Source organism: Castor canadensis, chromosome 13 (assembly GCF_047511655.1).
Source record: "Castor canadensis chromosome 13, mCasCan1.hap1v2, whole genome shotgun sequence".
NCBI classification, from domain to species: Eukaryota; Metazoa; Chordata; class Mammalia; order Rodentia; family Castoridae; genus Castor; species Castor canadensis.
In genome coordinates this window covers 92,647,126-92,668,699 of record NC_133398.1, presented here as the reverse complement: position 1 = coordinate 92,668,699, position 21,574 = coordinate 92,647,126, and the positions used below count along the sequence as shown (strand labels likewise).

At 39.0% G+C, this 21,574-nt stretch overlaps 1 protein-coding gene across 14 annotated transcripts in view; it reads right to left on the bottom strand.

Annotated features, from left to right (window-relative positions):
• The window catches only part of Frmd3 (FERM domain containing 3), a 313,407-nt gene that overhangs the window by 73,499 nt on the left and 218,334 nt on the right, over window positions 1-21,574 (bottom strand). For 13 of the 14 annotated variants that reach the window (XM_074052314.1, XM_074052308.1, XM_020168296.2 and 10 more), the window contains 4 exons: window positions 9,197-9,284; window positions 7,322-7,410; window positions 1,873-1,936; window positions 793-881 (listed from right to left, as the gene is read on the bottom strand). In XM_074052314.1, coding sequence (XP_073908415.1) covers window positions 793-881; window positions 1,873-1,936; window positions 7,322-7,410; window positions 9,197-9,284 — 330 coding nt within the window. The remainder of the gene's footprint in view (window positions 1-792; window positions 882-1,872; window positions 1,937-7,321; window positions 7,411-9,196; window positions 9,285-21,574) is intronic. The other variant, XM_074052309.1, reaches the window with a different exon arrangement.

Sequence of the window (21,574 nt, the reverse complement as noted above, 5' to 3'; positions counted from 1 at the left end):
ATGATCCTAGACTCTGACAGCATTCCACTAGCAAAACTTTGCGTCCCATTCTATGTACTTCTTACTATGAATATGCATGACTGTCTGCTAAAAGTCCCATGCTCAGAGTAAACTAAAGTGCCAGAGAGTATTAACTCTACCCTCCAAAGAACCCCTCCACCAAAATGAATGAGAGGGTGGCAGATAAACAGTCCACCTCTGGAGAACTTTGAAACTTTTTATACATTTTCCCAGTGTTCTTCAACAGAGCTGAGCCCAGCAGCCCACAGTAAGGAACCTGCTCAATAATGCACCCCAACAAGGTGTGGTGCACATATCTATAATCTCAGCACTCAGAAGGCTGAAGCAGGAGGACCACAGGTTCAAAGCCAGCCTAAGCTACATAACAAGACCCTGTCTAAATGATGGATGGATAGATAGATAGATAGACAGACAGATACATCAAGCAAGCAAACAAGCAAGCACATTGTCTCAGTTCCCTACTCCCCTGACTGGCATATTTGTTGACTACATCCCAAATAAAGGTCTGCATCTGGGGATAGGGCACAGAACCAGAAATAGATTCTGTGACATTTTTTATGGAAATAATAATTTTTTTTAAACAATCAGCACACAGTGATTCAATAGGAATCAAAATAAGCTCAGGACTTGGTCAGGTCAACAATGGCTGGGAGTCACCCTGAATGGTGAACAAATTTATGATTCATTTAAACACAATAAAAAGATCTGTATTAGAAGAAATGAATGTATGTTCTTTTAAAACCTAAGATTAAGTGAATAAAAGCCACTTACTTATAAAAGGCCTGATTCTCCACCCCACACTTCCAAAGATGTTTGCAGGCAGCTGGGGTTGAAGTATGGAATGCCAACATTGCTTTTTTCTAATAAAAAAAAAAAAAGACAGAGCACGTTAAACACAGTTCATGCTGTGCATGCTTTGTCAGGTATTTACCTACTTGTGTCCTGCCTCCTACTACAAATATTTGAAGTACCTTAACACATTACTGTGTTCCTTAAAGTATTTTTGAAATGGTATTCCAATAACTCATCCATTGCAGACATCAGTAATCTATTTAAGCTTTGTTTCTCCTTATTTTTCTTTCTTTTTTTTTTCCATTAAGACAATGTCACACTAAGTAGTCCAGGTTGGCCTTAAACTCAAGATCTTCTTGCCTCAGCCCCCCAGGTTCTAGATGTGCAGGCAAGCACTACTGTACTCAGGCCTAATCCCTATTTCTGATAAGAAAAGAGCTTCAGAATCCTTCTTAACATTGCAGGAAAACACCTACCTCTCTATCACACTAGGATTAGTCTAACATCTTAATTGCCATCCTGGAATAATTAATACTTGAACTCAGATCTAGGATCAAGAACATTTGTGAACGTTGGAGCTAGCTCTGAGGCTCAACATTTTGCTAATGGCCTTCTCTGAACAGCATACCCTGGTGAACCAACAACCTACATATCGTAATTCCTTTATTTTAAGACTCTTGGAATTTACAGACTCTAGTTGTAACACTCCAACTGGTTGATACCTAGCTTTGTACATATTTCTTATTTGTTTCATCTATCTGTATTTTAGTATAAAGGAGGAAGGGAGAGTCCGAGTCCACCTTTTATTCTCAACTTTATCCCAGTATTGTTTTTACATAGGGATGTATAGCCAGCATTAGTCAGCATCGCTAATGTGTAAACTAGTGCTTATTTGTTTACCTCTAATATGTCTTCAGTGCACAGCTTTTACTATCATCACTTCAAAGTCATGGTCTTTGCGGGCTACAATACTAAAGGCATGTTTTATTCTTGACTCACTCTCATGCACACACTTAGACATGCACACAGCAACAGGTAGTTAGGACAACAGTATCTGACCTCCTTCTGGGTGCCAATCACATAAAATGTCTTCCCTTCAAACTTCAATTTGCAGACATCTAGCCTAAGAAAAGAAAATCTCTGGGTAAGAAAGGGGAAAAAAGGTGGTGGCTAACCAAGGTACCCTACCTAACCTGGAATCTTGCTGACTCATAAATGCCAACCAGATTGCAGTGAAAGAAGATATTATCTTATCATTGCTGAAGATCTAATGAGCTAGAAAAAGCCCCAAGGGAATTGTAGAGCAATTTTCTTCCCAGGAGGGGATCCCTAAGCAGCTCAGAATTACTTATCCCACTTTTTATAGTTAGGCTACCTTTTTTTCCAAGGAATTCTACAGTGTTTGTGTACATTAATGACCAAACCAGCATTAACTGGCCAGCTCACTTTGCAACATACGAAGAATGCTATTTCAGATTCACTTAATGAAAAAAAAGTCTCCAAAATATCTGATTTTTCTTTCTTCTCCATCCATCTCCAAAAAGCACATATACCATATTGAAAAATTTTCATTCCTCATCTCCCTTTTTACAAAAGGCTGGTTTTATTACACATTGAAATGTTCAAAATTTTAAGAATGACTTGATGAATGATAAGCTGTGGTCAAAGCGTGAGTTTAGATTTTATCCTAAGTAGCTAGTCTATTAAAACCTGGCTAAAGTATAAACCAGAGGTCACCTTCTTGATAAGTATTCTATTTTTATTCCTTTGATCTAATTCCTAGGATAGTTATAAATGCCTCTATGCTTTTCCTGGGGGAAAAAAGAACAGTGAGTTCTCATTAATCTGTTTTACCTTAGGTAGAGGATTTATAAAAGTGAGAAAGCTAGATTTTTAAAAAGCACAAATAGGATAAACATGAGAAGAAAATGTGTTTTAGCAATATGTATATGGCTGTTACAAATACATATGCCTTAGAAAAAACCAAGAATTGTGTTGTCTATATCAGCACCAAACCAGGAACAACAGCAAGATATACACAAGAAACCAAAAACAAATGGTTCAGAGATTGCCCATCTCCTCACTTCAAGGTACCCAGATAGAAAAGAAGATCTGAAGATAGAGAGATGTGAAATTAATCTGCACTGTGGATTACAGACCTAAAACAAATGCAGTAATATTATTGGACATGGGTCACACACTAAGGGGAGAACATGCACAGGAGGAGTAGGGAAAGGGAAGGAAACTTTTTTTTTCCTTTTTCTTTTATTATTCATATGTGCATACAAGGCTTGGTTCATTTCTCCCCCCGCCCCCACCCCCTCCCTTACCACCCACTCTGCCCCCACCCTTCCTCTCCCCGCCGCAATAACCAGCAGAAACTATTTTGCCCTTATTTCTAATTTTGTTGTAGAGAAAGTATAAGCAATAATAGGAAGGAACAAGGGTTTTTGCTGGTTGAGATAAGGATAGCTATACAGGGCATTGACTCACATTGATTTCCTGTGCGTGGGTGTTACCTTCTAGGTTAATTCTTTTTGATCTAACCTTTTCTCTAGTACCTGTTCCCCTTTTCCTATTGGCCTCAGTTGCTTTTAAGGTATCTGCTTTAGTTTCTCTGCGTTAAGGGCAACAAATGCTAGCTAGTTTTTTAGGTGTCTTACCTATTCTCACCCCTTCCTTATGTGCTCTCGCTTTTATCATGTGCTCATAGTCCAATCCCCTTGTTGTGTTTGCCCTTAATCTAATGTCCACATATGAGGGAGAACATACGATTTTTGGTCTTTTGGGCCAGGCTAACTGCACTCAGAATGATGTTCTCCAATTCCATCCATTTACCAGCGAATGATAACATTTCATTCTTCTTCATGGCTGCATAGAATTCCATTGTGTATAGATACCACATTTTCTTAATCCATTCGTCAGTGGTGGGGCATCTTGGCTGTTTCCGTAACTTGGCTATTGTGAATAGTGCCGCAATAAACATGGGTGTGCAGGTGCTTCTGGAGTAACCTGTGTCACAGTCTTTTGGGTATATCCCCAAGAGTGGTATTACTGGATCAAATGGTAGATCGATGTCTAGCTTTTTAAGTAGCCTCCAAATTTTTTTCCAGAGTGGCTGTACACAGCAACTAAGAGATAGCATAGATAAATGGGACCTCATAAAGCTAAAAAGCTTCTGCTCATCAAAAGAAATGGTCTCTAAACTGAAGAGAACACCCACAGAGTGGGAGAAAATATTTGCTAACTATACATCAGACAAAGGACTGATAACCAGAATATATAGGGAACTTAAAAAACTAAATTCTCCCAAAACTAATGAACCAATAAAGAAATGGGCAAGTGAACTAAACAGAACTTTCTCAAAAGAAGAAATTCAAATGGCCAGAAAACACATGAAAAAATTCTCACCATCTCTAGCAATAAAGGAAATGCAAATTAAAACCACACTAAGATTCCACCTCACCCCTGTTAGAATAGCCATCATCAGCAACACCACCAACAACAGGTGTTGGCGAGGATGTGGGGAAAAAGGAACCCTCTTACACTGTTGGTGGGAATGTAGACTAGTACAACCACTCTGGGAAGGAAACTTAAAACTTGAAAGTGTTTGAGTGAATAAAGTAATCTTAAACTGGCAGAGGCCACTATGGGAAGGTGACCAGGAAGTAGTGAAGAGGTCAGGAAGAGATGAATCAATTCGGGTTGCAATACACTTGTGCATGTAAGCAATGCTAGGAATCTCTTTGTGTAGCTATCCTTATCTCAAGCTAGCAAAAAATGCTATGTCTTTCTTATTATCTCTTATGTTTTCTTTTCAACAAAATTGGACAAGAGGGGAGAACAGGTTCTGCCTGGAAGCAAAAGGGGGATAAGAGAGGGAGGAGAGAGGGCAGGGAACAGTGGGGAGAGATGGTCCAAACAATGTATACACATATGAATAAACAATAAAAAAGAAACTAATCTGCATTGTAGGTGTACCAAGTTCTAACCTAACTGGTCTGGGACTCAAGCAATTCAGAAACCTGAGGATCTAACATCCTTTAGGAACCCAAGCCTTTTGCAGTCCTAGAAAAGGATGGGGGAAATACCCCAAATTACCCATGCTCTCAAAAGTAAATAGGAATCCCTAGGGAGGTATTCTGGAGTGGACCAATGATAATTAACATAGCAACTTCTTTATAAGGTGCTGAGAAGGTACAGAGGGGAAAAGCAAACACTACCATGTTACATTTATAGTTCACAAATTAGTGATATGATATGAAATGTAGTTCACTATATGAAATATATGAAAGTAGGTGCCTAAGAAGAGAGTGCTAAGAAAGGGAAGGGATTTGGTTAAAAGGTGGTGGAAGAAATCCCGAAGCTATCAGAGCCAGGATATAGAGACTCAGGTAAGTGCAAGAGAACATTTCCACCCCAGGACTGAGGATGTTCATTGGCCCATCAAGAACTTTATATCTAACAGTTCAGACCTCGGGTCTTGCTAGTGATCTAATAACCCAGTAAGACACAGGGGTGACAAGACTGTCAGAGATCATCAGAAATAGAAGTGAGTCAAGATGCAGATATAAGCAAGACTTAGCCTTTCAACGTTTCAATGCACATATAATATTCAGCCTTCCTCACTTTAGCAAAACCCCTCAATTGAACACAGCAGGTATCTGCTGGCCTTTCTACTCCATCCTCTCACTTCTTTACTGACACAAACTAGACTTCCTCAAGGCCACCTGTTCATGCAGACAATGCTCTTCCCAGCTGCAAAGGACTAGTCTTTGTGGGGAGCCGACGGGTGTACCAAATAAGCTGCGTGTTTGAGTTTGGCACAGCCCCAAACTGCACAAGGAATCAAGCATAGTTATGCCCAATAGATTGCATGCTTGAATTGGCACAGCCTCAGTTGCGGAAGTGGGCAAGATGCAGTACAGCTATATTTTCCTTTAATGTTTAGTTCAGAAAGAAGCTGTCACAGGTTCCTCCTGTTCCCAAGGATTACGATGTCATGTCCCCACCCCAAGAATTGCCTCTCTGCCTTGCGTTGCTACTGTATATAATAAACTCACTGGAGGTGGGGGGTGCTGGTGTGCCTCCATCTGAGCACCCAGCCTAACTGGCCCCAGCTTTATGCAATGTTTGGTCTTCTGTCTGTTGTCTTTTCTGGCATCTCCCATCACCACCTAAGGTTTCTAGGACAAGCTTGCTGGGCACGCAAGAGATCTTAACTTACTTGACCAGCTAAGGCATGGAATTTCCATTTTTCCTAGCAAGGATTGGTTTAAGTAGGCACATGTGAATCCAGTTCTGTCCAACTATATATACAGGGAAGTCTCTCACAGGGCTTCTGAAAATGCTATTCTTATTTTAAAAAGAGTCCTCTGGGCTCTAGGCTCTGCTGTGTGAAGACATGAAGGCCAGCATCCTATGCATCTTATGAGCTTGGAAACAAAAGCTACCAAGCTAGAATAGCAGAGAAGAAAATGGAAACCTAAATCCTTCATGGTATTGTTAAACAACTAAGTTATGGATTTTGGACTTGCCCAATTCTGCAGCTTTTGCTTTTTGCACTAATCAGTTCTCTTATTTGTATGCCATTCTGAGTAGACAGACATGCTTGTTACTTTTGCCAAAAGCAAGTTCACTGGATAACAAAGAGTGAGTTTGCACCAAGGATTCAACAGAAGAGGAGAGTGGAAAGAAATGAGAGAAAGTGGGTCCTGAGTTGCTTTGAGGGACTTCTCTGTTTCCTGTGCTGGAAGTTCCATATGCTGAAAGCTTTGTCCCAAGTGTGGTGGTATTAAAAAGTGATGGGACATTTAAGAGGTGGAATCTAGTGAGAACTGAATGAATCATAACCACACTTATGAAGGGATTGATGCCGGAATTCAAGAGTGGGTTAGGTCTTGCTGGAGAGCAGGTTGTTAAAAAGAGTGAACCTGACCCCTTCCCATTCTCTCTTGCTTTCCCTCTCACACACATGCTCTTTGCACATGCTTGATTCCCTTCTATGTCTCTTCCGTGTTATAATGCAACCAGGAAGCCCTCATCAGATACCAGTACTATACTATCTGGACCTTTCAGCCACCAGAAGTATAAGCCAAATAAGCCTCTTTTCTTTATAATCACCTAGCATCAGGTATTCTGTTTCAGGAACACAAATTATACTGAGATAGAAACTAATGCCTCTATTCCACTCAGACCCATCCTGAGATTCACACCTTTGATCAGATCAACAGAAGCTCCTGGTAAGGAAACATTTATTCCTTCTCTTTAAGGCAGAGTCGCCTGAGACCAGATCTCCCAAGGCAACTCCTCATTTTGACAAATTCAATTAACCACTAAGGGCAACCTAGGTTGGCTTTCATTTATAGGTGATAAGTTCCTTTATGATGAGGTTTCTTAGCAAAGAAATGGACACTAGTCATTCCACCTGAAATTGCACCCCCCCAAAAAAAAAACAAAGGGAGGGGAAAACAAATTAAGAAAAATGGTACTCCAATGAAGTACTCACCATTTTATCAAGTGGATTCTCTTATTCCCCTGGAACACCACAAACCCTGTAGCAGTAAATCCTAAAAATGTTGTTGTGCCTGTTGAATCCTGGAAGAAAGAAAGGAAAGAAAGAAAAGAAAGGAATGAAGGGAGGGAGGGAGAGAAGGAGAGAAGGGGAGAGGTAGGGAGAAGGGAGAGGAGGGGAGGGGAGGGGAGGGGAGGGGAGGGGAGGGGAGGGGAGGGGAGGGGAGGGGAGGGGAGGGGAGGGGAGGGGAGGGGAGGAGAGGAGAGGAGAGGAGAGGAGAGGAGAGGAGAGGAGAGGAGAGGAGAGGAGAGGAGAGGAGAGGAGAGGAGAGGAGAGGAAAAGAAACCATTTGGATTGAGGAAAAATGAAGCAAATGATAAATGGTGTGCTCATTCACGTTTACCCTGGGTTGATTTCAAGTCAAATCCAATGCTTGCAACAACAAATTAGTTTCTAAGGTAAAGCTTCTATGAGTAGGATTTCCAAAATCTGGGCAAGGTCCATGATTATGCAGCTTTTCCCTTTAAGGAAGGGTCCACCAGGAAAAAATATAGATTATTCCCAAACACTGTCTATTTTCAAATATCTTCTGGGGTTACCTGTGTTCTGAATCTACTCTATAATGTGAGGAAACAATTCTTGGTTGCCATCAGTTCTCTAATACAATGAAACCAAATCTCTCCTCTAACCTAATCCCACACATATTTTCTGGCAATTTCAGTATTAAATATGTCTATGAAAGCTACTTTGCTTCCACTCTATACCAGGAACACTAAACATCTCATGGATAAATTAAGTCCAAGAAATAACAACAAAATCAAGTCAGTCTCCAAATAATGACTAAAATAAAGAAGCTCAAATTTATGAGTAAAATTTAAATTATTAATTGGAATAAACTGACTTTATACCATTACTAGAAGGGACAGTTGTAAAATATTCTAAAATAATTGTGTAGGCAGAACAAGAGGATACAAACCCCAGTATGGACAAGTACCACCACCGTGGCCACACTCTGGAGTCATCTGGGAGCCTCCTCCTTAATCATAGACAATAGTGTAATAAGGATGGGAGTGTTTGGGAAGCAGATGTTGCTGAAGCTTCCCAGGTGCTTCTAATGAGCAGCCTGAGCTGAGCACTGCAAAGCTAGTACTTACCTAATAAGCTGATCAGATCTGGGTAAATAAATGTTGCAGAACCACTTGAAACTTATCTTTAAGACATCTTTAAATTAAGATAACAGATGAGGAAAGCCAGGAACTTCTGGCTCATGGGTAATCCTGGCTACTCAGGAGGCAAAGATCAGAAGGATCACAGTTAGAAGCCAAACCAGGAAAATAGTTTGTGAAACCCTATCTTGAAAATACTCAACACAAAATAGGGCTGGTGGAGTGGCTCAAGCAATAAGAGTGCCTGTCTAGCAAGCACGAAACCCTGAGTTCAAGCCCCAGTAGTACCGAAAAAAAAAAAAAAAAAGATAAGGAAATCCCATAATGTAGTTTGAAATCTCTTTTTGTTTTCCTTCCACCTTCCCATTTTTAAAGACTGCATTCTTGATGGTAACAGCCTTGAAAATAAATCTGTTGCCATTCTCTAACTTTACAGGGAAATTAACCACTTGGTAAATAAATTTGTGTATGTTAATTTAGGAAAATGTGGCTACTTCATTGCAATTAGCAAGCAATTTCAAGACTACAGTGGAGAAAATCAACTGCCAAAACATGTGACTACAGTCCACTGGTGTCCCTTCCAATTAGGAGATGTGGGTCAGGCTATGGAAACTCTAGAGGGTTCTGCCATGCTTACAAACCAATTAATTCTCTTTGGAGCAAAATAATCATCATATGGTTACTTACTGTGAGAAACTATTACCTTGCATGGGTGAGGATCCACCCCGTAGGTTTCCAAAGTGTGAGCTTTCAGCAGTAAGTTAAATTCTGCAACGGGTGGGCTCTGACCTCTAAAATCATATAAGAAAAGTTTAGGGAGTTAAGATGGAAAGTAATAGAAATGTGGAGTCCCTTCAATCAGTAAAATATGATATTCTAAGATAAATTTTTAAAAGATCTCTACCTAATAAAAATCAGTAAAACCAATCATTATTTTCACCATGAGGATCCCTTTGCTAAGAAGTCTATTCTCAGTTCTCTCACTAATTGCCCCATAATATACCTGCATGAATTCTGAGTACTCCAGTTACTGGTACAGCAAATCAAGGTTACCAAGCTACCAGTAAGCAGGCCCTTGCAAATTCAATCTTAATATAACATAAAACTTAGCATCTTCCCTTTCCTACTCATTTAAAAAGATTATCTAGGATAAATGGCATTCCTTTTTCCCCTGACTGTGCAATCTTGTTACCCCATCAAGAAGCCTAAACAGCCATCCAGGCACAAAGAATTGTTCCATGGAAAGCTCAGGATTTTAAAAGGAAATCTCAATCATGAATCCTAATACTGTCCTCCAGGATGGTAAACAAGGTCTTGGCCTCAGGGGGAAGAAAAGAACTATAAATATAGGTGATCATGAAATCCACACAAGGATTATGCAACATTTCAAAGACCCCACTTTGACAAACATTAATATCCCACATGTATCACAGAGAATCCAAACCATTCCCCAAAAAGAAATTACATAACTCTAAAACCCAAGAAGAGCTTGCCATAGGAAACAAAATGAAGTCATTTGCATTTTCAAAGTGCAAAATTATATTGCAATATTAAATGTATCTGCATTCAAGATCCTTCCCATAGATGGATTGCCCCCTACCCCCATCAAGACACTGAAGAGTCATTATGCCTCTAAATCAAAACAATCCCATCTACTTTCTCACAAAGGCTTTTCAAAATCTTTCCTTTACTCTTAGTGTAATGAGATTTTGCTCCAATATGTTCAAGGAACATCTTCATTTATTCAACATGATCAGCACTGTGTAGACTCTTTAATCTAACAACTCCTATCTGTCATTAATTATTCTTTTGGTTCTTTTCTTCCCTTGCCTACCTCCTCTACCTCCTATCTCTACCTTTCCATTGAAAGGAACTGATACAAGTATCCTTTGTTTCTCTGTCTCTTGGTACTACATTAAAAATCATTTTATTATTCCAACTTTCAGCTTGCCAATTCATTCTTTAATTGTGAGCATTCAACCTTTCATCTCATTTACGTATTTTTAAATAACAATTAAACATTTCATTCCCAATGTAGTATCTTCTTGGATCATGAAATAGGAGACTGTTCATATTTAATGAACACAAATTCCTCTTCTCCCTCTAGAAGAATTACAGAAAGGTTCAACCCTATTTGCTCCCTGAATGCTGCTTTCTTGGTAAGCATCCTTTTTTTGAACTGAAAAAGAGTCTCATTTGCTGGTAGATGTTTCCTGAGGTGTTTGGTGACTCTTGGTTGGATGTTCACCTTTGTATTTGATATATATATCTGTTTAACAAAGTGGCCCCCTGAGGTTGTATGGAAGGGTGAGATGAGATGTGTGGGAATAGTATGTATTTTTGGTAAAGTTTCTAGTTCTTTCTAAGATCTAGGGCACCTCAGTACAAGCCTTACTGCTGCCCTTGACTTGACACAAAGGAAGTAGAGGAAGGGGGGTCAAAGTTGCCCAGTGGCTCCAAATGCAGTTGCTTACTCATCATGATGGCTGCCTTGTGTATCCATAGCCCAAAGCACCCAGAACCATGGCTACCTTGTATACATGTTTGGCCTTGATCCTCTCTGTTTCCTGACTTCCAGAGATAACCAGGTCTCCTGATCCAAAAATGTCATTATTTCTTATATCCCCTCTCTTTTTTGTTCCTGCCACCCACAGAAAGTTAGGGAAGGAAGGAAAGTTTGCCATGTACACTGCTTTTCTTAAATGAAGAGATAAATTTTAAATCCATCCCTCAGAATATTCCCAAGGAATTAACTCAAATGCCTGCTTTAGGAAAATAGGGTCTTTCTGAAGCTTTTCAGAATTTCTTCTTCAATTTTAGTGCCTGCAATTTCACTATGGCACATATTGGAGAGGGAGAATATTTATTCATCTCATTTAGCTCTGTGATAGACTCTTATCTTTGGCTCACTCTTTCATTCTTTCCTCTACAAGACACAGTCATTATACTTGGTTGTCCTCTTGATAAAGTAACAATAAACTCAAGAGAGTCACCCTCTTTCTTGACAGGGATATGGAAAGGCAACTTTTTTAATATCCTCAAAACATACTGGTATGTTTCTCGCTCCATGACTCTCACTTAAGTTCTTGTAGCATTTTAACTTTCATCAGAAAACAAAGATAATTTTTATTCCAAATATTGCTCTCTCTCTCATACTCATACACACACACTCACTGTACACTTACCTCACCCACATACACAAGGACAAAGAAGTTGAAGCTGTGTTACCTATCATGTTACTAAGTAGCAGCACTCTAAGAGTATTCAGTATAAAACTTCAGCCTTAATAACTCATCCATAGTGGCCAAAAGAAACCAGGACCAGAGCCAAGGCACTTCTATGCCTCCCACAGTCACAGACCATTGACCCTGCTCTGGTGATTCTCCCACATTACTTGAAAAGCTCTAATTCTGCTACACACCAATCAGAGCCCCTCTGCTAGCACTGGCCACTCTCAGGACTGCTCAAACCACCAGCATCTTGTTGTAACCCAAATGTTATTGATTCTTAAAATCCAAGCTAACTTTAAACTCCATCTCTCTTTTCTATTCTCAAATTAATTGTGAGAGATTACAACCTAGAAGTTTATGTTGGAAAGTGCTATTTGGTTTGGATATGGTTAGAGTGTGTCCTTCAAAGTTCACATGCTGGATGTGTTTGGCCGGTGGGCAGCCACCCCTTGGCGATCAGGGACTCTCCGCTTGACTTTCCACTCCACTCCCTCCGTGCTTTCATGGTTACCATGGCAACTCCAGAGCGTGGCAATTACAGGCTTCCTGATAACCATGGCAACTCCCGTGCATGGCGATTAGAGACTTCCCATTTCACCCTCCTCCTTCCTCTTCCCCTCTAGTTACCATGGCAACTCCCGCTGGGGGCAATGGGTTCTGACCTATCCTACAGATCCATATTACCCTGAGCTCCTCCCCACCAAACCTTGACCTACCCCATAATACCTTAAGCTCTTGACTTCACCCAGGCTATAAGAACTGGGCTGCCATTTCTCCAGCGTGACTTCTCTGGCCCTGTTCTTTGGGGATGGTGAACCTCGCCCAAGAGCGCACTCTCTATAAAGCCTGCTTAAAGCCTGTTTGCTTTGTTATTTGGCTCCGATTTGGCATTCCCATCCGCATCGACCTAACAGGATGTATGGTCCCCAGTGTAGCAATATGAGAGGTGGAGCCTAATTCAAGCTGGTTAAGTCATTGGGGATGCTGCCCTAAAAGGGATTAGTGCAGTTTTCAGGGTATCCCAATTAGTTCATGTGAGAGAAAGCCTAGCCCTGAATTTCTCTGACTCCCTGTCTTGCCAAATGGTCTCTCCCTCTTGCACATGCTCCCTCCCTTTTCATCTGTCATGCTGCAATGCAGCCAGAAGGCCCTTACCAAAGCTAAGTGGGTGCTGGCACCATCCTCTTGAGTTCCCAGAAATGTGAGCCAAATAAATCATTTTCTTTATAAAGCATCCAGTCTCAGATACTTTATTATAGCAACAGAAATGGACTGAGATGGAAAGTGGCTACTTTTGCCTAGGTATTCTCTTTCTGAGCACCTCCCCATCTTTCATAAGTCTGATGGACATCTACTTTCTATCACAAACAGATGGTAGCAGTGTGCCAATGCTGCACAGCTCCAGAGGATGTCCTACTAGACTCAAGTCTCTCCGTTCATCAAGAGATACCATCTATAGTATGGGGAAAGATGTCAGAAATATTACAACCAAAAAAGAACCCCTATCTGAAATACTTTTTAAAGTTTCTATAAACCAATGAACAAATTTAAACCAAACACCTGGAAAAATAAGAGAAAAGCTAGTAGGAAAAATAAAAGAGCTACATGATCAAGAAAATATAAATCAATGTATCCATGTGGTAGCTAAAACTGAAGACTAGTGAAAACAAGCACTGGTAGGGCTATTTAGCAAAAGAAATACACTCATACACTACTGTGGAAAAGAAATTTGGTAGAACTAATCTGGAAAACACTCTAGCATTACTAGAATTGAACATGCTTACCCTAAAATATAAAAATTGCACTCATACATGTAACAAAACTTGTGCATGTTGCACTAAGAAATATATAAAATTTTCAAAGTAGTACTATTTGTAATAGCAAAACATAAACAACTCAGAAGGCTATCAACAGTAGATAATGAAAAACAGGACTGTAAAACAGGTAGGGGGTACTAGTGAGGAGGGGAGGGTGAAGGAAGAAGATTAAGGTGATGGTATACGTAGATGGACTTCATATACCTATGTGAAACAACAAAGAAACCTCTTGCAATTGCTTTAAGTGGGGCAGGGAGAAGGTTGAGGAGGAGAGATGATGGAATAATGTAACTAATGTACAATATAAATCTAATTGGATCCATCACTATGAATCTCACCCTGAATAATGAATATATCCTAATAATTATTTTAAAATAATACTGCAGCGCTATTCACAACAGCCAAGTTATGGAAACAACCAAGATGCCCCACTACCGATGAATGGATCAAGAAAATATGGTACTTGTACACAATGTACTACTACTCAGCCATGAAGAAGAATGAAATCTTATCATTTGCAGGTAAAGACATGGAACTGGAGAACAAGCGAGGTCAGCCAGGCTCAGAAGACCAAAAATCATATGTTCTCCCTCAAATGCGGACTTTAGATCTAGGGCAAATACAGCAATGTTATTGGACTTGGATCACATGACAAGGGGAGAGCACATACGGGAGATATACGAATAGGTAGAAAACCCAAAACATGAAAGCGTTTGATGTTTCCCCTCCAGAGGAATAATACAGAAACCTTAAAACAACAGAGATTATCATGAGCAGGGTATCAGGAACCAATGTAAAGATCAGTTAGAAATGAATCAACGTGGGTCGTAACACATGGGTATACGAAAGCAATAGTAGGAATCTCTCTGTATAGCTTTCCTTAACTAGCTTTGTCTTCCTTATTATGCTTATGTTTTTTCTTCAACAAAATTAGTGATAAGGGCAGAACAGGACCTGCCTGGAACAGGGGGGAAGGGTGGAGGAGGGGGGCAGGGTGGAGAAATGACCCAAACAATGTATGCACACGTGAATAAATGAACAAAAAAAGTAGAATGGATAGATGATGGAATATTAGACAGGCATGAAGATAAATGAAGTAAAGCTACACACAACAAGATGATTGGATATCATAAAAGTTGAACAAAAGAAGCCAGACATAAATTAATAAACATTGCATATGCTATTTCTATGGCTTTCAAAAGTGATAAAAACAAAATTACAGCATCAAAAGTTAGAGATGTTTCATAACTTTAGGTCTCCATTTTAAATTGATTTTTGTATACAGTGAAGGAGACTATTAAAGAGACTATCCTCTCTCCATTGTGTATTCTTCACATCTAATTGTTGGAAATCGGCTGGCTATAAATACAAGGATTTATTTCTGAGCTCTCCATTCTGTTCCATTGGTCTTTATGTCTGTTTTTGTGACAGTATCATGTTTTGGCTTTCTAGTATATTTTGAAGTCAGGTAGTATGCTGTTGGCAGCTTTTTTCTTTTGTCCAGATGGTTTTGATTATTTAGGGTCTTTTGTGGCTCCCTATGAATTTCAGGAGTATCTTTCCTATTCCCTCATCCACAGACTAGCATTTATTCTCTTGCTAGTTCTGCACATAACTGAAGTTCATTATTAAAATAAAAATCAAGTCAGTATCACTTGCTTGAGGGTTGACTGCCTAGCTTTACTGGCTAAACATTTAAAAGACTAATTGAAAAATTCATATCCAGAGACAGGTTAGCTGCAAATGTCAGGGAAAGCAAAAGGACCAAAACCAAAGGAGAAAAGGCAGGGGCCCCAATAACACCGAGACTTCCAAGGCCCTCAACATGCTGAGGAAGAAACCATTTAATGATCTGTTTTCCAAGAAGACACTAGGACTAATTAAATAGATTTTTTTACCTTGAATCTCCCACTATACACTTGTTTCTGGCAAAACTCTGTTTGGTAATGGAAAATAAAGATTTTCTATCCCTTAAATGTTGTACCAGGAAATGCTCTGTTAAGATTAATATTATGTTTATGAAACATTTAGAGGCAAAGACCACTGATTAGTTGAATTCTTTTTTAAGAGCCAGCAATTCTCCAAAGATAAGCTTTCCTAATAAATTAGGTGGGGTCAAATAATTACGTATTTAAGCTATACACCATTTCTTGTCTTCCTGAATAATCTTCTCATATTGATCTTCCTTTAGCATGCCACTACATAGATCTTAGATCACAGGGTACTCCAAGAATAAATGCAAGTTATTAGTTGCCAGTAATTATGGAATGAGGTGTGGATTTTGCCAGCAATCACATGGACTGCTTGAAGCACAATTAGCAGGGAAGGAGATGTGTTTGGCTCTACCTGACCCATTTGGACTTATAAGTGCCAGAATTAAAGTCAGGGGAGAAGACCAATATAACATTCTCTTTCTTGAGTTAAATTAGATTTTGCTGCAATTTGGTTGCAACTTTAAAAATTTAGCTTTGTTGCAACTTTAAATTTTCCTCACTCTGGCTTCAAATGTTTGGGAGTGCTCCCAGAACTTTCCCTTCAGCAGAAATTGGGATTTTAACATCCATAGGGCTCTTTATGCTTTATAGCTTGGCTGCAGAATTTGGGAACTGCAGGGAAACACCTGTGCTCTTCAGTCCCATCCCTAGTCCTCTGGGCATTAGATCTTTCTTCTCCCTGTTGTCTTGTCCCTTGCCATTGGCAAGGGCTTCCTAACCTTGGCTAGTATCTGAAGTGCTTTGGAGGGATGTCACTCAGTTCCCCAGCAATTAAATGGTTGGCTTGTGGCTCTGAACCACCACCTCTGGCCATATTCCTCTTTCTCCCATCACTGTATCCAAAGCTAAAGAAACTGAGTCTCTCCATGGAAGAACATTTTGGATTTTAGTACATTTAAGTTTCTTTACATCCTCAGCTTCAGACAGGCTCAAAAAATATGATTTTGTCATTTACTTTGTTTGTTGGTCTTATTTTGGAGTTACAGAAAATCAATGCTGCATACCTTCTATATCCCAATTGGAAATGAAAGTCACAAATTTATCACTTCCAATCTTTTACTTGGAGAGAGTCATTATCTCTTTCAAACCTCTTAGGAAACATTAGGGACCATTGCCATGCAAAGCATTAGATAAAAAATTGCAAATTTGGATACGTTCCATGCTAGCAGGGACATAGCGATCACAAACTGAGGCCACACAGGGCCAAGAATTATAGAAATGAAACAACTTAGAAAGATATTAGAGTACATGAAAACTGATGTTTCAGATCAATTCCACTGTTTCATAACTGTACAGCCTTGGACAAGTTAATTTCTCAGAACTGTTTCCTTATCTGTGGGTGGTCACAAACTCAGTATCAATGGAGAGAAAAGGTGAATTGGCTGAATAGGGATCCTATGATTCAGAAAGCAAACAATTCTTTCAAGGAGCACTGTTACTCAAAGTTACCACAGAGAGGCCTGGACTTGGTCTTACCAAACCCTCCAGCTACGAGTAAAGCTAGATTTATGGCAAATGATAATTTTTTTATTTTATTTTATCATTTTTACATTTACTCACTTGTGTATAAATGTATACACAAGTATACACCCCCTCCCCACCCCACTTCCAGGCAGAACTTGTTCCGCCCTCTTGTTCTCCAATTTTGTTGAAGAGAAAACATAAGAGATAATATGAAAAGACACAGCATTTTTGCTAGCTTGAGATAAAGATAGCTATACAAAGAGTCCTAGCATTGCATGCACATGTGTATTACAGCCCACAATGTTTCATTTCTACCGGACCTCTTCACTATGTCCTGGTCCCCTTCCCATACTGGCCTCTGCCAGTTTTAAGATTACTATATTTGCTCCTCTACAGAGTACATCAATCACATTCAAGTTTTAGGGTTTTTTTTTTAAAGGAAAAAGACCTATTATTTGGCCCAGATTACATGAATCTAGGTCAGAGTGTAACCAAAAGACTGCCATTTTACGACCCTGCTGTGGATTCCAAGCATCCCTCTAGTAAAATAACTGAATGTCAATTCACTTTGGTTTTAGCTAGCAACCTCTGGAAGGTCAAAGGTTCTGAATGGTAATTACAGCTTCTTTGGCTAGTAAAAAGTAGGAAGAAAATTACTGCTTCATGGATATTATTTTGTAGATAAAATCCTTCAATACCTAAGATCATGGTGGAGTGTGACTAATGAAAGTGATCCTAGCTTAATGGTGAAGCAGATGAAGATCCGACCAAGGCCACTTCTCCACACAACATTGCTCTTAAATACATGTTTTATGGATGGATAGATGGAAAGATGCATAGGTATGTGTATGAATTGTTATAGTCTCATCAAAAGTTAGACTTATAGGTCAGGGAATATTAAGATTGGCTAACTGACTTTCAGTACAACTCCTCTCTCCTTCATACCCATGCTGCACTTTGGTGATATTGTTCCTTCTCCCTTCAAATCACTTTATCCAGCTCTCGCTGGTGCAAAAAGTTAAAGACTTGGATGTGCATGCCATTTGCCCCAGGTCCATTCTTCTCCAGAAATATACAATTTTAGGCCACATAATGCAAGGATTTCATTTTTATAAAAGGAATGCTTAATGCCAAATGATCTAATCTTTCTCTTCCTAACAAGGATGTTACACCAAATAGCAACAGAAAACAGAAATGAATTTAATACCCTAGCAGAGACAGCGATTGGAGGGTTTTGAAAGGAAAACAAAGGATACAGGGAGAGGGAGAAGAGATGACAGAAAGAAAGCACATCTTAGGAAGAAGTGGGGCTGCAAAGTAATTGGACATGTGTCCTCTTCCTTTTGCTCAATAAACACTCTTATCAAAACTGACAAAAACATTTCCTAAGGAGGCTCTTGTGACCTACTCATCAGAAGGGAGAGGATATTCACCACAGCATGGCACTTATGTCTAGAAAGTTAGACTTTTTTAAAAAAACTGTTATAAATCATATATACGTGATTTTCAGAAAATGTGACTTTTGAGAAATAGAGATAATTGCTCTGTTTAAAGTACATGCATTACTGTGCTCTAAGCTGTTGAATATTAGGGAGCATGGTGATAGAAAATGTGTAAGTAACAGTAGAAGGGGACTGATTTGATTAAAGTATGATATATACAGACCCGAAGTACCAAGGCAAAATCCCCTTGGACTATCAACATACCCTTAATTTTTAAAATGAAGATCAGGAGTCAAAAATAAATCTTTTCCAGGGTGGAAACCACAGGGAAGGGGTAGGCACAAGGAAAGGGGGAGTGAGGTTGTATTTTATATCCATATATGAAAATAGAAGAATGAAACCTGTTGAAATTGTTCAAAAAGGGTGGAAGAGGGAAAATGATGGAGGGGGTAAATCCAACTAAGATATATTTTAAACACGTATATAAATATCACAATGTACCACCTGTACAACTATTAAATGCTAATAACATCATTAAAATTTTTTTTCATTAAAATAATTGTCTTACTGTTTTCAGCACAAACCTCACAGTATTCAGTTACTACAATGCAGCTAACTAGATGACTTTCCTGCTATTTAGGGGCAAGGAAGCTCACTGCCAGTTGAGCTTCTTGACTATTTAAAAAGTTGTGACCTATGACTGAAGTTAGTATAAATGTTTTCACCCCTAATAACAAACCTGATGAGCTGGTGATGAGAAGACGATAAGACTGGCTGAGTCTAGGAAATACCTCCAGAGAAGTTTATTAGCACTCCTTACAGTGAAATAAATCTTATTTTTAGCTTAATCCCTTTCTGAAAACCCTCTGGATGAATAAAATGAGTATTTCTTCTTAATTCAGATGGCTATGACTAAACCTGTGGAAAACAGAAAGGTAGAGCTAAAAATAACAGAATGTAACAGTCAAATGTCCATTGACTATTGTGGTAATGACTCCATTCAGCCACCAGATGGTTCTAGAAGGAGGAATGACCTATTTTAATCAGTCCCAGAAGTGCACACCAAATTCAATGGAGTTTATAAATTAAAAAGAGATTCTTTTTCACACATAGTTTTTAAAATATGGCTCTTGTCTTAAAATTTTCTACAGAGGAAAGAAAGTGATATAGTAATTGATTCCAGACAAGTTTTCCACATATTTATAACAGGAGTCAGCAAACTAGGATCTGTGAGGCAAATTTGGTTCAACACCTGTTTTATCAATAAAGTTTTATAAATTGTCTATGTCTGCTTTTGTTTTACAAAATCAGAGATGACTGGCTGTAATAGAGCCATACAGTCCAGAAAGTCAAAAATATTTAACTACCACTGATCTAGAAGAATCATTCAGACTCAGTGGATTTTAGCACTAACATCTGTTCCATAATCCACATCCTCCAGTTCATAGTATATTAAGATGCCCAAAGATGTACATATAAAGTATTTTAAATATAGCTCTATTAGTTATATACCAATTATAATGGCCAAACCAGAACACCAATACTACCAAATGCTGACAAGTATGTGGAGCAACAGGAATTCTCATTCATTTCTGGTTGGAATGGAAAATGGTACAGACACTGGAAAATATTTTGGCAGCTTCTTTTCCTTTTTTGATGGAACTGGAGTTTGTTAGGGCTTTGTGCTTACAAAGTAGGTGTTCTACTGCTTAAGACATGCCTCTAATCCAGTTTGGCAGTTTCTTACAAAACTAAACAAACACTTGATATATGATGTAGCAATCATACTCCTTTGTTATTTACCTAAAGAAGCTGAAAATGTATGTCCACATGAAAATGTGTACATAGATATTTAAGGTAGTGTTTTCATAATTTCTCAAGCCTGGGAGAATAAACAAGTTCTGGTACATAATACATCCAGACAATGGAATATTATTTAGTGGTTAAAAAATAAAGATAGCTATCAAGCCAGGAAAAAGCATAGAAGAACCTGAAATGCATATTACTAAGTGAAAGACTATCTGCTGTATAATCCCAACAAAGACATTCTATGGAAGTCAAAACTACAGACACAGTAAAATGACCAGGGGTTAGGTGATAGGAAGGAATAATTTTTAGAATGGTGAAACTATTTCACATGTACTACTGCCCTTAACGCAGAGAAACTAAAGCAGATACCTTAAAGCAACTGAGGCCAATAGGAAAAGGGGAACAGGTACTAGAGAAAAGGTTAGATCAAAAGGAATTAACCTAGAAGGTAACACCCACGCACAGGAAATCAATGTGAGTCAATGCCCTGTATAGCTATCCTTATCTCAACCAGCAAAAACCCTTGTTCCTTCCTATTATTGCTTATACTCTCTCTACAACAAAATTAGAAATAAGGGCAAAATAGTTTCTGCTGGGTATTGGGGGGGGAGGGGGAGGGGGCGGAGTGGGTGGTAAGGGAGGGGTTGGGGGCAGGGGGGAGAAATGAACCAAGCCTTACATGCACATATGAATAATAAAAGAAAAATGAAAAAAAAAAGAATGGTGAAACTATTTCACATGTACTACTGTGGTAGATATAGGTTATTAAACATTTGTCCACAACCATGGAATATACACTAAGAATGAACCCCAATGTAAACTATAGACTGTGAGCGATTATAATGAATTCATGTAAGTTCATCACTCATAATTAATGTACCACGCCAGGGAGGGGTGTTGATAACCCATGTGTTAGGGGAATCTCTATAATTACCCTCAGTTTTGATGTGAACATATACTTCTACAAAAAGTTAAGTATATTAGAAACAGAAAAACAACTCTATTAATCAATGATACTATGAAGGTCATTAAGGGCTGTTTTCCAACTCTTTGTAGCTCATTCCAGTTTCTGGACAACTGATATAATTGCACTTCCTTGCAATTGAGTGGGACTTTGAGGCAGCTTCTGACCAGTGAGTTGTAAGCAGAAGTGACATGTATCACTTATAAGTTAATGCAAGACCTTCCAGAGTTTTCTTTTACCTTTGATTTAACAATGGCAAATTTAAGCATAGGACTGCTCTAAGTAACAGTAGTGATAAGCAGAGCTCCCCAGCTGACTTCAGGTGCACACACAGCAGAGCAAGGAAGGAGACTTTTTATGC